Here is a 15,796-nt window from a genome sequence, read left to right on the forward strand (position 1 = left end):
TGGGTCATAGTATTCTCATCTATAAAACTAGGGTAACAATTTATACCTCATAATGTATTATGAATATAATATAAAAATTATGAAAAGTGCTTTCTGTAAAGTACTGAATTGGTAGGTCTTAAAATGTTAAATATTAGAACTCCTTTACACTCTTAAAAATTACTGAGGACCACAAAGAGATGATATGGTTATATCTATTGCTATTCATCAGATTTTAAAATGGCTACTTTAAAATATTATTTAAAAGTAACAAGAGTGGGCACATTACATATTAACATAAATAACATACATTTATAGAAAAAACTATTTTCCAAAACTAACACAAACTTAGTGAGAGGAATAGTATTATTTCTACAGTTTTGCAAAATTTTAAATTTCTAGCCTCCCATAGGTATGTACCTTTACATCCATTCTGTTACAATGCTGTTTTGGTTCAAGCATACAAAGAAAACCTAGCCTCATGGAGATAAATAATTAGAACAGAACCCAGTATTTTAATGACTCTTTCAGATAATGGCGGATATTCTTTATTGGGACACCACTATTCATGTAATAGTTTCTTAAAGTTTAAATACATGTGAAGTCTGAAATCTTGTCAATGGTCTTTTTATACTCTACTGCATGTAAATCTACTCGTCGGTCACATTTTAAATGACTCTTATCCCTGTGTGATTGTATGATTACATGAAGGTCAACTGGAAAAAACTGATTCACTGATGAAAATCTTTCAAATGGTGACACATTTCACTACACAACAGCAAAAAACAATTCACATTCATTATTATCACCACCTACTTTATCAAGTGTTTTAAGTCCTAGAAGCATATCAAGCTCATGGTGACAGATACAGTTTTTAAAAAATCTGATTTTCTCATGAATGCTCAAATTTTAACATTTGCAAAATACTGTGAGTTGCTTTCCTTGAAGTGGCAGGTTCACTTCTGGTATTTTTGAGAGAATATCTGCTAAATACCCTAATACACAGAACCACAGGCTTTGTTATTGTCCTTCAAATTAAAAATGGTGTTCCATAAAAAAAATTCCAGAAGCTTGCAACTCACATAAAGGTTTTTCCTTGAGTCAACTGTTGGATGTCAGTCTAGAGCAGAAGGCCTTTATGCATTTTCTCTATTTCATCACCTGGAATGTTCAACTAGATATATACTCAGGGGTTAAGATTAACCAAGATTAACATTTCTTACTGCTTTTGAAACTGGCATTTTAAAGTGAAAATGTGTGGCAGTGAAGAATCCCATGACTAATGTAGCTGGTAGTACTATCCTCATTCATACCCAAGTATCTGCTATTTGACCCACCACTGTTTATGCACTACCAGTGCCAATTGTCAACCCAGAGAAAAAAGGTAAACATCATCTTTATTATAAAAATAATTTCAACCTTGCAGACCTGATGGAAAGGGTCTCAAGGTCCTCCAGGGATTTGTGGAAAAGTTTAATATCTACTATATTAAGTACATGTTATTATTATTAATACTCAAAAACAAAGACAGGTTTTTATTAGATGCTACAAAGCAAAAGGGAGGTAACACTGAAAGAAGCCAAAGAACGACTTTGTCCCTTAGACCTTGGAGAAGAAAAAGGCCTGTGGTGGATGGTGGTGTAGGGGATTCACAAGCTGATAAAAACAGAGTCATCACAAATATAATAGAGCACAGGCAAACTTGTAAAATCAAAAACAATCTGTCAACCAAAGCTATGGCTACAAATAACATTAGCAGAAACAGAAACACAATACTTAAAACAAATCAAGGAATTGGAAAGTTAACAAATGAAAGGATAATGACAGACATAGGATTCATATATAAACTAGATAATATAGAGAGGCATTTTTTTTCTAAAGTAGTATAAATTTAAAAAAAAAATAGATGGGGGGGGGAGATAAATGCTGTAAGCATTATTCCCTGTAAAAGAATTTTCTTACCTAATAAGAGTAGTGGAATTAATGAAACTATAAGTACTGAAATGTTTTAAGTATTAGAAAAGTGACTATTTTATGGTTTTTATATAATTAAAAGATAAACCTATGAGCTTTATGTCTATTACATGAAAAAAGAAAAATGGAAAGGAAATAAGTTTCATTTATAAGAAGACAAAATTGTATAAAATACAATTTATGATTCAATTACTGGAGTTAGAAATATAAAGTGGCTGAATGTCCTTATGTTAACTTCCTACTGCTGCCATATAAATTAAAAAAACTAAAGGCTTAAAAGCACAAACTTATTATCTTATAGTTCTGGAGGTCAACAGTCCAATATGGGTCTCACTTGGCTAACTAACCTCAATGTTTCAGCAGAGTTGCATTCCTTCTGGAGGCTTGAGGAGAGAATGCTTCCTGGCCTCTTCTAGCTTCTAGAAGCCACCCCATTAGTTAGCACACAGCCCCTTCTGCTACCTTCAAAGTCAGCAATGAAGAGTTTGGAACTGCTCACATTGAATCACTCTGACTTCTTACTTTGTATCCCTCTTCTATATTTAAAGACCTAGTAATTATATGGCATCCGACCAGAGAAACCAGAATAATCTCCCTATTTTAATGTCAGCTGATTAGCTAATTTAATTTCATCTGCTACTTTAATTCCCTTTTGCCATGACACAGAACATATGTGGGTATACATGGAAGACATCATTATTCTTCCTATTAGAGCTATACTTAAAAAAGGCCACTTAGAAGATTAAAAAACAAATTATAAATATGTTGTATTCAGTAGTCATACTTGGAACCAATGTCAAAGGTTAACCCAACTACCAGAAAGGTATGAGATGAGAAATCTATCATACCTGGGTGGGGATGAGATAAGCAGTTTATTATCACAGTAATTTGATAAAGTATATTTCAAGCAACCCCCAACTGGAAGACTAAAAGTACTACTAAGAAAATACAAAAAATAACAAAAACCTAACTGCATAGTTGCAGAATATGGAATTAAGATGATAATTTTCTTTTAATGATCATACGGAAATATTTTCATTGTGAACTTGTACATGCTGCTAAATCATGACAGATAAAGTAGACAAAGTTCCTAGGGCAACTATGGAAATGAACACTAAGAATAGATAAAAATAGCATGGCTATATTAATAATTAATTAATAGGAAAAGAAAACATACTTTCTTTATATACATATAAATTTTTTCCAGGGAGAAATAAATAATCATGGGACAGCAATAAACAATACAAATACAACAAATTTAAAACTTTAAACAGTATTTGAGTGCTTGAAATGTATTGAATATATAAAGAGGTGCAATAGTCTCTTTCCTCCTGATACTCGAAGAATAGCAGTGGGGGATGATGCATCAACAAATAACTACATCTTATGGCAAACTGGAGACTTGGGAGATTCATTACCCTGAGACAGCTAGAAAGAGAGGTGAGGTCTGGGAAGCAAGCTAGTGATGGGGAATTCCAGACAAAGAGAATAGGATTTTTAAAAGTTATAGATAGGATTTGATATCTCAGTAGACTAAACACAAAGTATGCTCTGTAAACCATGGTTGGTGGAATGCTGGAGACAGAAGAAAGGCCATTGGAGAGAACAAGAAAGAGGCTGGCTGGGGCAAGATGCTAGCAGAATTTGAATATCAAAGTAAAAGTCCTTGTAACAGGTCAATTGGCAATAGGGAATCACTGATGAGGGTGATGAGCAAGAATGTGATGGAAGGTATACAATTGTACTCTGTAGAGACTGGAGGCAGAAACTACACAATTCAAAATAAACTGACAAAAACACAATGAAAATTACCAAACCACTTAGATTGTTTTCAGTACTGACTTGTTAAGCAGTGTAGTAGACTTGACAAGATTATTTAGCATAAACTTTACTTGAGTATCACATTCCTCTTGAGCAAAATGCAGCAAATACTACCTCTATCAGACAGTGCTGAGGTAAGAATTAAATAGCCAATTAGAAAGCACTTATTGCTAGGTGTGGCACTATGCAGGGAAAACTCAATGAATGTTAGTTTCCTTCCTTAAATAATGACTAAATTAAGGACTAAATAATGACTAAATTATTCCATAATACTATTATGGAATATTTAAAATACTACTAAAACATTAAAATGCCTGGGATGCTACCAAAGCAAAAAAAAAAAAAAAAGCTGTAAAGGGAAATCAAATGAACTGAGTTTCTAGCTAGGAAATTTATGGAAGAAACCCCAAAATTTGGAAATTTAAAAACCCTAAAAGTAGAAATACAGACATAAAACTAGAATTCATAATACTAACAGCTGGTTCATTGAAAAAAACTTACACCATAAAATTGAGCAAATAAGACAAATTAATATAATAGGAAATTTTTTAAAAAAATCTTTGGGCACAATATCTTTATTTTATTTATTCATTTTTTATGTGGTGCTGAGGATCGAACCCAGGACCTCACATATGCTAGGCGAGCACTCTACCACTGAGCCACAACCCCAGCCCCTGTAATAGGAAATTTTAAAAGACATAATTTATATATTCTTTTATTTGGAGGAAAAAGAAATTCCAGCATCTCAAGTTTACCAAAACATTGAAACCATTCCAAAAGAAGACGGTATTATCAAATAGGAAATACCAAGCCTGACTGGCAAGAGAATGATGCTGCAATAACACAGTAACAAGAGCATTTAATTTAAAAATTCACAAAGCCTAAACTATTTTGAGTTACTTTTCAAGAAACATTCAGACCAAAGTACTTTGTTAATTCTCCACAAACTAGCAAAAGGATGTTCTTCTGGATATTTTAATACTAAACACTACTTCCTAAATTTTACTTTCCCAATTACACCTGTCGGCCTGTTTTCTGCTGCTATCATTGGATACCACACATTGGGTAACTGATGAAGAATAGAAGATTATTTGGCTCATGGATCTAGAATCTAGGAAGTCTGAAGAGCATGGAGCCAGGATCAGATTGGCACCTGGTGAGAACATTCTTGCTACAGCTTAACATGGTGGAAGGCATCACAGGATAAGACAGAGCAAGCTGATAGCTTGGGTCTTTCTTCATCTTCTTACAAAACCATTTCTTCATCTTCTTACAAAACCATTAATGCCATTATATCCTGATATCATCTAATCCTAATTACTTCTTAAAGGCCCCACATCCAAATACATTCACCTATGAATGTGGCAATTAGGTTTTCAACACATGAACTTCTGAAGGACACATTCAAATCATACTATTCTGCCCCCTTTCACAATCCATGCACTTTTCATGGATTGAAAAATGCATTCAATCTATTCCAATAGTCTCAAATAACTTATTCCAGTTTAACTCAAAAGTCCAGTGTCTCATCTAAATTAGACATGGGTGAGATTCAAGCCAAGATTCACCTTCCAGTTGTGAAACTATGAAATCAAAACAAATTACCTAGTCCCAAAAAGCAATGGTAAGACAAGGGTAGGACAAATGTTCCCATTCCAAAAAGGAGAAATTAGGCAAGGAGAAAATAATAATAGGTCCCAAATCAGTGCAAAACCCAACAAGAAAGACATTCAATTTTTAAAACTCCAAAATAATCCTTCACTCCATATGTCACCTCCTGGACACAATGCTTTGACTGTTGGGCTCCCATGGCCTCCATTAGCCCTATCATTATGGCTTTGCTGGGCATAGTCTACTCAGCATTCTCACAGTCTGGAGTTCCATGCCTTTAGTTTTCTCAGGCTGGTTTTTTACTGATTTTTTAAAATATATGACAGCAGAATGCATTACAATTCATATTACACATATAGAGCATAATTTTTCATATCTCTGGTTGTACGCAAAATAGAGTCACACCAATTTGTGTCTTCATACATGTACTTTGGATAATGATGTCCATCACATTCCACCATAATTTCTAACCCCATACCCTCTCCTTCCCTCCCACCTCTCTGCCCTATCTAGAGTATGCCTACTACCATGCTCCCCTCCCTACCCCACTATGAATCAGTCTCTTTATATCAGAGAAAATATTCAGCATTTTTGGGGGGTCTGGCTAACTTCACTTAGCATTATCTTCTCCAACTCCTTCCATTTACCTGCAAATGCCATAATTTTATTCTCTTTTATTGCTGAGTAATATTCCACTGTGTATATATGCCACATTTTTTTTTATCCATTCATCCACTGAAGGGCCTTGCACACTTTGGAGATTCCAAGGACTTAGGAATTGTATGCCATAAAATAGGGATGAAGACCACACAACAATCCATCCTTAGTATCCATGAATAATTGGTTCCAGGACCCCCAAGGACATAAAAAAAAATCCTTGTAAAAATTAACACAGGAGCCAATGGTGTGGCGCACACCTGTAACCCCAGCAATTTGGGAAGCTGAGGCCAAAGGATTGCAAGTTCAAGATCAGCCTCAGCAATTTAGTGAGACTGTAGGGAGCAGCTATGTCCTCTCCAAGTTACTGTGCGAGGTATAGAACAGCAGATTTTAGAATGTGCCTAAACCTTTGTTACTCTATTTTGTAGAGCAGTAGCTTGTCTTGAGCTACTCCACTTTGTGTTTAAGGGCTGAGGTGAAATGACTCTACACCTGTTTGTACAAGTAAACAACCACCATCCGCCTGGCACAACCATAAGGCATAAACTGATAAATAAATTAATTGTGCTAACAAGAAAGACCACCCATGGCTGGGTGCGATGGTACACACCTGTAAGCCCAGCAGCTCAGAGGCTGAAGCAAGAGGATAGCAAGTTTAAACCAGCTTCAGCAACTTAGCAAGGCCCTAAGACACTTAGTGAGACTATGTCTCAAAAAAAAAGTTAAAAGGGCTGAGTATGTGGCTCAGTGGTTAAGCACCTCTGGGTTCAATCCCTAATACAAAAAAGAACAAAAACAAACAACAACAATAACAAAAAAAAAAACCCAAAAGAATGACCACCCATGAATTTATCAAATTAATCAGAAGCACACAGACACATGGGCATATCAATCTCATATTGAAAAAAAAAAAAAAAAACCTAGGCCCATGAGCATCGAACACAATAGAACACCAAACGGGTCACTCCAGACCCATAAAAGGAGGGGCACCTCAAAACTTGACATAGTGGCACCTTGACCCCATCACCTGTTCACTTGTCTTGAGTCTTGCCTATGAAAATCACCACAGCAACAAACCTCCAAATCTCTGGCCTCAGGCTTTAGTAGAGTGTAGTTTCTCCTGTCTGTGTTGATCACTTAAGTCCCACTCCACACTGACACTGTGAAACTGCCACTGTCCAGACCTTGGCCTAGAATAAGTTCCTTCACTTTTTTAATATTTATTTTTTAGTTTTAGGTGGATACAATATCTTTATTTTATATGGTGCTTAGGTTAGAACCCAGTGCCTCACATGTGCTAAGCGAGCACTCTACTACTTGAGCCACAAACACAGCCTCAAGTTCCTGCATTTTGACAGCTCTGCACCTTGAATAAGTTCTGCTGGTTCCAGACTGTGATTCTGTCTGACCACCTACAGTTAGTTATTCTTTGCATCCATCTGTGTTCTCTGCCTTTGCTCTCAGTTCATCCCCTGAACCCCTGTGCCTGCCTTACTTAACCCTTCTTGGCCTTTCTGTAACCCATATGTATAGTTGTGTGAAGTGTGATGTCTGCTGTGAGTGCTTAGATATTATAGACATTAAAAGTGAAATAAAAGAACCTGTGATTGTCCAGCTTTTGACTACCAAGTGATCCACAAGTATTCAGTGAACTGCCACTGATGAAGATGGTGTAGCCTGTAAATTTATTGTTATTCAATAAATTCTGACATTGTGGAATGACAATAAAAAAAGCCACTTCCACATTTTCAGGTATTTGTTTAAAAACAGCCTCACTCCTGGCACCACTTTTTGTTGTTGTTTTATTCTGTTTCCTATGGTTATAACTTAACAAATGGATAATTTATTTTTAAAAAAAGAAAACTGATTTCTTATAGTTCTAGAGGCTGAAAAGTCTAAGAGCATGGCACCAGCAATGGATGATAGTATCTGTGCTGTATCATAATATGAAGGAAGGCATAACATAGCAAGATACAGCAAGTGTGTGAGCTTGGGCCTCTCTTCCTCTTCTTTTAAATTATTAATGCCATCATGGGAGTTCAAACCTACTGATTTCATTGAATTCTTATTACCTCCCAAAAGCTCCACCTCCAAATACTATTAGCGTATGAATTTAGGGATTATGTTTCCAACACATGAATTTTTTTCTTTCTAATATTTTTTTTAAAAAATGTATTCTAATTTGTTATATATGACAGCAGAATGCATTACAATTCATATTACATATATAGAGCACAACTTTTCATATCTCTGGTTGTATACAAAGTATATTCACACCATTTGTGTCTTCATACATGTACTTGGGGTAATGATGTCCATCTCATTCCATCATCTTTCCTAACCCCATGCCCCCTCCCTTACCCTCCTTCCCCTTTGCCCTATCTAAAATTTATCTAATCCTCCCATGTCCCCCCCAACCCCATTATGAATCAGCATCTTTAAGTCAGAGAAAACATTTGGCATTTGGTTTTGGGGGATTGGCTAACTTAGCATTATCTTCTCCAACTGCATCCATTTACCTACAAATGCCATGATTTTATTCTCTTTAATTGCTGAGTATTCCATTGTGTATATATGCTACATTTTCTTTATCCATTCATCTACTGAAGGGCATCTAGGTTGGTTCCACAGTTTAGCTACTGCCAACACATGAATTTTTGAAGTACACATTCAAACCATAGCAACACCTTTAAAACAGATTATTCCTAGGGTTAGGATAGTGGTACAGGACTTGCCTAACATGCACACTCCCTGGTTTCATTCCTCAGTAAAAAAAAAATTCCTTTCTCATCTGAATCAGAAATTTTAGGGCATGATCACTAAAGTAGTGCCACATGAGCTTCACCAAAAAGCAGTATCCTCTCTAAAATTTATGCCGATCTTTCTGATCAGGCTTGAATTCCTTCTGTCAGCTTTGTGGTGGGAAAAAAAGGGAGGAAGAAAGAAGAAAGGGAATATACACAGCAAAAGGATGTTTTGAGTATGAAAGTTCTAGTATCTGTTTTCTACAAATCAAAAGAATGTAACTGGACTCTCTTCAGACACAAGAATTGTCTCTAGTGGAAGCTTCTGGCTTAACGGAAGCATGTATACATGCTTGCCTACTATTACATATTCTATATCACACACATACACACACACTCTCACTCACTCTGGATGTCACATACATGTCTATGGCATGAGGGAATGGCTACAATTGACGAACTGCTAATTGATATTCTCACAAAAACTTTAAAGGGGCTGAACTTCTTACATTGAGCAGTACTAAATTATCCAAGTTAAAAATCTTTTGGTGAAGATTTTAATTGGTTTTATTAATATGAAAAGAATTTTAAGAGCACCTAATCTTAAAAGAAAGCACAAAATTCAAATAAAAACAAATGACTCTTAAGGAGGACTAGAAAGAGCCCAGGACATTGGGAAAATCTACATTCAGGTTCCTTAACTGCCATTTAACTTATCAGCAGTGTGTTCTTAGGTGAGTTACTCCCTACTCCCAAGTCTGTCTCCTCATCTGATTGCTCCTATACTGATTCATTAAGATAATATGAAAGTCCTGAGCAAATTACACATTTTGCCTACTGTAGCTCTAGTCATATAATGAAAGAAAAAAGTTCTGCCATATTGATGCAACAATTTCATTTTTCCAGTAGGTCAGAGCTAGGGAGTATGAATTATAGTTATAAATCACCTATCTTCAAGGGTCAATTCAATGCTTTTAACTGGAATTCTAGACACCTTGTAAAGGCACAAATGATAACCAGGCAGAACAATCAGAAACCCCCAGTTCAATATTAGGAAATTTATCTCTTAGAGTCCTAGGAAACTAATTCTCCTCCAATCCACTCTCTCCTACAAGAATTTTCCAGTGATACATATCAAATCAACATCCACTCATTCAACACATTTATTCAGTGTCTCAAAATCCTGGCCCTCAAAGAACTCACTGCTAAGAAAAAATATGTGTTAGTTATAAAGTAATGGGAATAATATTTTCAAAACCAGAAATTATACATTATAAATGAGACTTGTCTCCTTTATCCAGCCTCCTTGGGAGGCAGAGCAATATGTCATTGCTCAAACTGTCTTTGAAGCTTTCCCCTTAGAAGCACCCTGAGAGTCTACAGTCTGTTCATTTGAATATCCTAAATGGTGCCAAATCTTCACCGAGAGTGGATTTGATTTTTTGGAAACTGCCAAAAGCCAGCCAGAACCAAGTTTAGTGAATACGATGTGTGATCAAACTAGGTGGAACTATTTTGGTTCAAAATGATATATGATTATAATGCAATAAGACAGCTTTTCTTATATGATTTGTAAAACTGACTCTAAAGGGAATTAGAGATGAGTAGCAAGTAGTATGAGCAATGGAAGGGGCATATATCCTTTTTGCTCCCCAGTAACTTCTTTGAATAATAATACTCATTTGGATATATAATCTTGAATATAAAGTTTGCTTTGACTAATCACTTATAACTCATAAATAGAAGGTTTCTTAGTATACTGGAACTAATGTGTCATGGGGGAAAAGGACTGTCACTCAACTAGAGAGAGAGCATGGCATGCAGGAAAGAGCACAGACATCAGAAGGAAACTCTCTTGGAATAGAATTACAACTTGGCCCTTTAATACCTTAATAACTTTAGGGAAGGCACAAACTCTCTAAGACTCTAAAATGAGCCTGCTAACTAAAACTCAATAAATCACAGCTATTGTTCATAAATTCAGTAAATTTAAGACAATTTTCTGACTATAAATGGTTTTATATGACAGAACAATAATCATTTGGGTGATGAGTAGTAAGCTCAATGACAATACTGACATTGCACTCATGCTGATGGATTAGGAACCTGCTTTTAAAATACAATTCATAGAGAATATCTGCAGTGACTGACACTATGTATTTTTATAATACAGGGCAGGTATTGTCTGTAGAACTCCCACCACAATGACCTTTCTACACTGTCTGAACATTCTAGGCCCTCTCAAAGCCCCATGTCTTTGCATATTTTGTCCTTTCTAAGATACTATTCCTGTCCTCTGGTCTGATAAAACCCAATAATCATCCTTCAAAATCTAGCTTAAAAGTCACTTTCACTGTGGAATATTCCCTGTCTGCTCTACACAGTGGCTCCACCCTTTGTACTACTGTAGCTTTTGGATCTTATCTCTGTAATGCCTTGCACTTTGTTGATTTTTTTTTTATTTCTCTTTCCATTTGTTTCTTTCACTAGGCTTGAGCACCGAAAGAGGGACTGCATCCCATTTATTCTTGTACTTAAGGCACCTAGCACATCTTTTGCTACATGGTAGGAACTTGGGAGTTGCTCCATGTATTAATACTTTAATTAGACTTTGCAAACAACACTTAAAGACCTTTAGTGAACTATGCTATCAACAATTATATTCAGTTTTCCTGACTTTAAGTAAGGGATAGGAGGACTTTAGAAGATGCAGGACAGAGAAATTTCCAAACACTACTGACCTCAACATGTACTCTACACCCACACTACAGAACCCTCAGAGAGGCATTTCTCAGTCTTTTTTTTTTTTTAATAGTGTAGCACACATGAGAGATGCACAATATTTCCACCAGGAGCTTGCTGTGGACAACTTCAAAGGCCTAGCAGAGTTCTTATATTCTTCCATAGCTGCCTGGCTACCAGGGCTGAAGGGTCTTTTCTGAGCCAGCAACTCTAACAAGGAGGTAGAAAATCTCAAGGCCTCATGGTCTTGGCAGGGTACTCATTTAATTCCACCTAATCCCAGATCCCTAACCCTTGGGAATGTCCCAGAACCAGGGTTTGCCAATTTTGCAGTTCTATTAGCTTATTTAGTTTAGGAATAGACCCCTAGCTGCTAGGAAGTGTAGAACATTCAAAGGAAGGACTTCTTGGTGGTCCAATGTGTCTCTTTCATCAAGTCTTAACCTGTGTAACTAAAAAGCAATTATGGGGGAAAAAAGTTCACAATCAACCATTTTGTGCCAGATGGAAATAGGCAGAGGGTCAGATGCAGCCCTACCCAACTTAGTGTTAACACTTGTGAATAATTCTCTGTCACTGCAGTTTCCAGAGTTTCAGAAATACTGCAGTGGTTTCAGATTCACCAAGATCTACAAGGCAGGACAGAGATCTGGAGCCACAGCCCATGTCTTGGAAACCACCAAACCATGCTAGTAAATAATGTTGTGTCACATACATAATCTGCAAAGAAAGGCAGCCACATTCTGCTTTAGTTTCAAGGTCTTTCCCATGTCTCCTATGGAATAGCTAAACTCTGAAGGCAGGAAGAGGGTAATAGGAAAGAGAATCAGGCCACAGGCCCACCAGGAAAACAGTGATTGAAACAGCAGCTCTAGATAGCTCTTATAGGCTCAGGAGAGTTATTCACTCATTTAATCTACAAATATTGGTTCAATAATTATATCAAGGTATAATAATGGTAGAGTAATGACCTTGGCCCCACAGAGCTTATAGTAGAAGAGAGTAGTAGCAATCAAATAGCACAGAAATGCAAGAGCACAAGTAATTGTCATGATGAAGGAATGTGGTAAACTACAAAGATTGTTCAAACAGGCAGCAGCGGCCCTGGTTGGGAAGTTAAGAAGTCTATCCTCAGCAAGAACCAAGTGACCAGAGATCTGAAGGATAAATAGCAATTAACTAGATCACTAGGAGAGGAAAATATTCCTGATGAAGAAAACTCTGTGTGTCAAGGTCCTGGGATAGGAGGGAGAGATTAAACTGGCTCAGAATTAGAGGCAGGGAGCAAAGCAGCAGCATCAAGATCTAAGGATCCAGCAAAAGGCATATTCCTGTCTACATCCTCAGTTTGCTCTCTAATTGTCTGGAACTAAAGAGAGAAGTTAGAAACGAGGTATGCCCACAATACATGCTTAAAAAGAAATAACTTGCCAATATTACTTGGCCCATGTCTTACTGAAATTTCTGTAAGGTAATACTACTATTTCCTGTTAACAACACTGACTTTCAGGAAAAGAGTGCAGTAAAAAAGACCTTTAAACTTTTCAGAGAAAAAAAAGAAACTTTTCAGGCAGAGATGCATTTTAATTCAGGTAGAATTAAGGTACTGATAAAAGTTGAAGATTAACATAAATCTCTTTTAGATAGAGTATTTCATGATAATTCCCAGATATTAGTATTTTCAGAAAAAAACAAAGCTAAAGGAAAAATGGTTATGGGTGTTTTCAGTGTAGCACTGTTCTGCTTTGGCAACTCTGTTAGCCTTTTAGATCACTTGAGGCGGTTCCCTGTGATTTCTGGATTATCTGTCACATTGGGAACAAGCCTTGGAACTTTCTATTTGTAAAGCACTTTGCAATCAATCATTAATGTAGCCTCACTATCCTACTTAGAGATTATACACATTCTACAGATTAAACAGACAGATAAGTGGGTTGCCCAAGGACAAAAAACAATTCGGCTTTTACTTATCTCTCTCTTATCACCCTCTCCAAACAATGAAGACACACAAAACATGTCCAACCCCAGCACCATTCCCATTTCCCTGCACACCAATCCCTACTCCTAGAAGCAGCAAGTGAAGGGACTGCAGTTAGTTTTGTTATGTATTATAAGTATGCTCCTCTATGTGGAGTGCCTTCAAGACCAACAATGATAATGACTACACTGTGACAGGGACAGTGGCACTCAAGATCAGAATATGAACTCAAAGAATAAGAGTGCCTAAGAAGCCATGATGGTTTCTGGCTTTAAATTTTACCATTCCTAAGGAGACTGCACCCCCATCATACAGAAATACTCTCCCAAGACTTCCTTTCATCCCCAACAAGCAAGCAAGATAATAGTTTCCACTGGGCTTCCACAGTTCAGTACTGCACAGTACAAAGTTGCCTGTTTACCAGGTGTGCCCACAATACACACTTAAAAACAAAACGGGGTTCCCTCCTTCACCCCCAAGTTGGGACAGCCCAGCATTCAAAGTACAGAGCAGAGGACCTAGCACACAAATGGTTTATTAAGTGCATGGCTTCCCACTTGCAAATAGGAAACATCTGTGAAGTATCCACAGAGCAGCGGAATTAAGAGATCAGTTAGGCCAACCCCTTATGTTATAGATGAGTCAAAGAAGTGCAAAGAATCACCAGGTTACATATGGCCTGGTCTCCAATACAGGACTTTTGGTTCAGTTTAGTTCTTCAGACATTTCATATGTGTCTACTATGTTCCAGGGGTAGAAGGTGCTGGGGGAAAGGAGGAAAGCAGGAAGTCTCTGCTTCAGGGAACACACAGCCTGGGGGAGGGAACAGAGAGTTACCGAACAGTTGGACAAGTGCAAGGACGGACACTTGATTCCTTTGCCAGTGTTTTCTCCACACTGTCCACTGGGTGTTCCCCATCTGGGGAATAAGGACAGCAAAATTTACTTCCTGCAAACAAACTTATAGTGAAGACCGATGAGAAAACGCGTATGGAAAATCAGGCTCGCCCCCAAAGGCATTATGTAAGGTATTGCCATACCCTGATACGGACTCCAAGGATTCAATCATGTTTCAGATATCGAATAAACAAAGCATCAAACAAACAAGGGATGGGTATAAATCCAAGAAAAACCTCAAGGGCTGACAAGAACTGAAGGAAACAGCTGTGGTTGGGGTGTAGGGGTGTTGGGTCAAGTGAGATGGCCCTGGCACAGAGAATGGAGGGCAGGCGGTGGGTTGGGAGAACATGGAACCGAGAAGGGGACGTTGGGATACCAATAAGGGAAGGCAAGAGGAGAAAAATGGGGTTCCTTTGGGGAGGACAGGGATCGGGCCGGACGCCTTGGGCCGTGGTCGGGTGGTTCTAGTTGGCACTGGAGGAGAAGCGGGAAGATGGGTGCTGAGGCCCACTGCTTTCCCAGAGAGCCGCTGTCACCCGCAGGGACACTCTGGCAGTCTCCCAGGTCTTCGGGATGCAGCATCACAGCTGCCGCGTCTACTCGGAGCCCAAGCCTCAGCCTGCCCCCAAGCCCCCGGCGCGGACTCCCGGAGGCGCCGGCGCCGCCGCCGCCGCCACCGCCGCCTCACCTCGGGTTGAAGTCCTGGAAGAGGCCCCTCAGGTTCATGGCGAAGAACTACACCGCGGAGTCCTCCTCTCCCCCCTCCCCCCGCACAGCGCAGCCTGCGCGTTACAGCGGATTCATGGTGCCAACGCCAGGCGCGTCCCCGCCGCCGCCCTGAGAAACCTGAGCCACCGCCCCCCACCCCTCCTTCCGGGCTTCCGTATGGCGGCTGCGCATGCGCCCGAGCCTCGCCCTGAGTTCCCGGCGCCTGGGCGGCCTTCAGTCCTCCGTCCCCAAGCAGCCAATGGAACTGACTGCGGGTTCTGGAGGTTGGAGTAGAGGTGGCCCCGAGGGAAGGAGCGGAGAAACGCAAGGGAATGCTGACTGGGTGGAGGCCTGCGGGGGGCGAGCTCACCGTCCAGGAGTTGTGCGGTGAGGTCTTCCTAGAGACCTGTCCCCTAGGCCTTTGCCGCCTTCTGGAGATTTTCCCCAGTGACTACTCAGCCCGGATGGCGGGGAGCTAGGAGCAACTAGTAAGACTTTGCATTTTGACAATCCTATCCCTGGCTTCACCTGTCAGATCTGTCAATGAATCCACAGTACGAATATCAACTTCCTTTCCAAGCCCCAGGATAGCGCATCAAGATATGCTGGCTGTCTCAAATTCATGTTACCTAGTACCAAAGAAATCTCCCCTCCCTGGTGGTGTCTTCTCTTCCTGAAT

The 15,796-nt window shown here is 38.8% G+C and overlaps 1 protein-coding gene across 2 annotated transcripts in view; it reads right to left on the reverse strand.

The window, feature by feature from the left end:
* The window catches only part of TMEM185A (transmembrane protein 185A), a 38,886-nt gene extending 23,599 nt beyond the window's left edge, over nucleotides 1–15,287 (reverse strand). The window contains exon 1 of one of the 2 annotated variants that reach the window (XM_081277391.1): nucleotides 15,098–15,287. In XM_081277391.1, the coding sequence (XP_081133517.1) occupies nucleotides 15,098–15,135 (38 nt within the window). In that variant the 5' untranslated portion in view covers nucleotides 15,136–15,287. The remainder of the gene's footprint in view (nucleotides 1–15,097) is intronic. The other variant, XM_081277392.1, reaches the window with a different exon arrangement.
* Between the last annotated feature and the right edge of the window lie 509 nt (nucleotides 15,288–15,796).

This window comes from Spermophilus citellus (genome assembly GCF_964194105.1).
Source record: "Spermophilus citellus genome assembly, chromosome: X".
Classification (NCBI taxonomy): domain Eukaryota; kingdom Metazoa; phylum Chordata; class Mammalia; order Rodentia; family Sciuridae; genus Spermophilus; species Spermophilus citellus.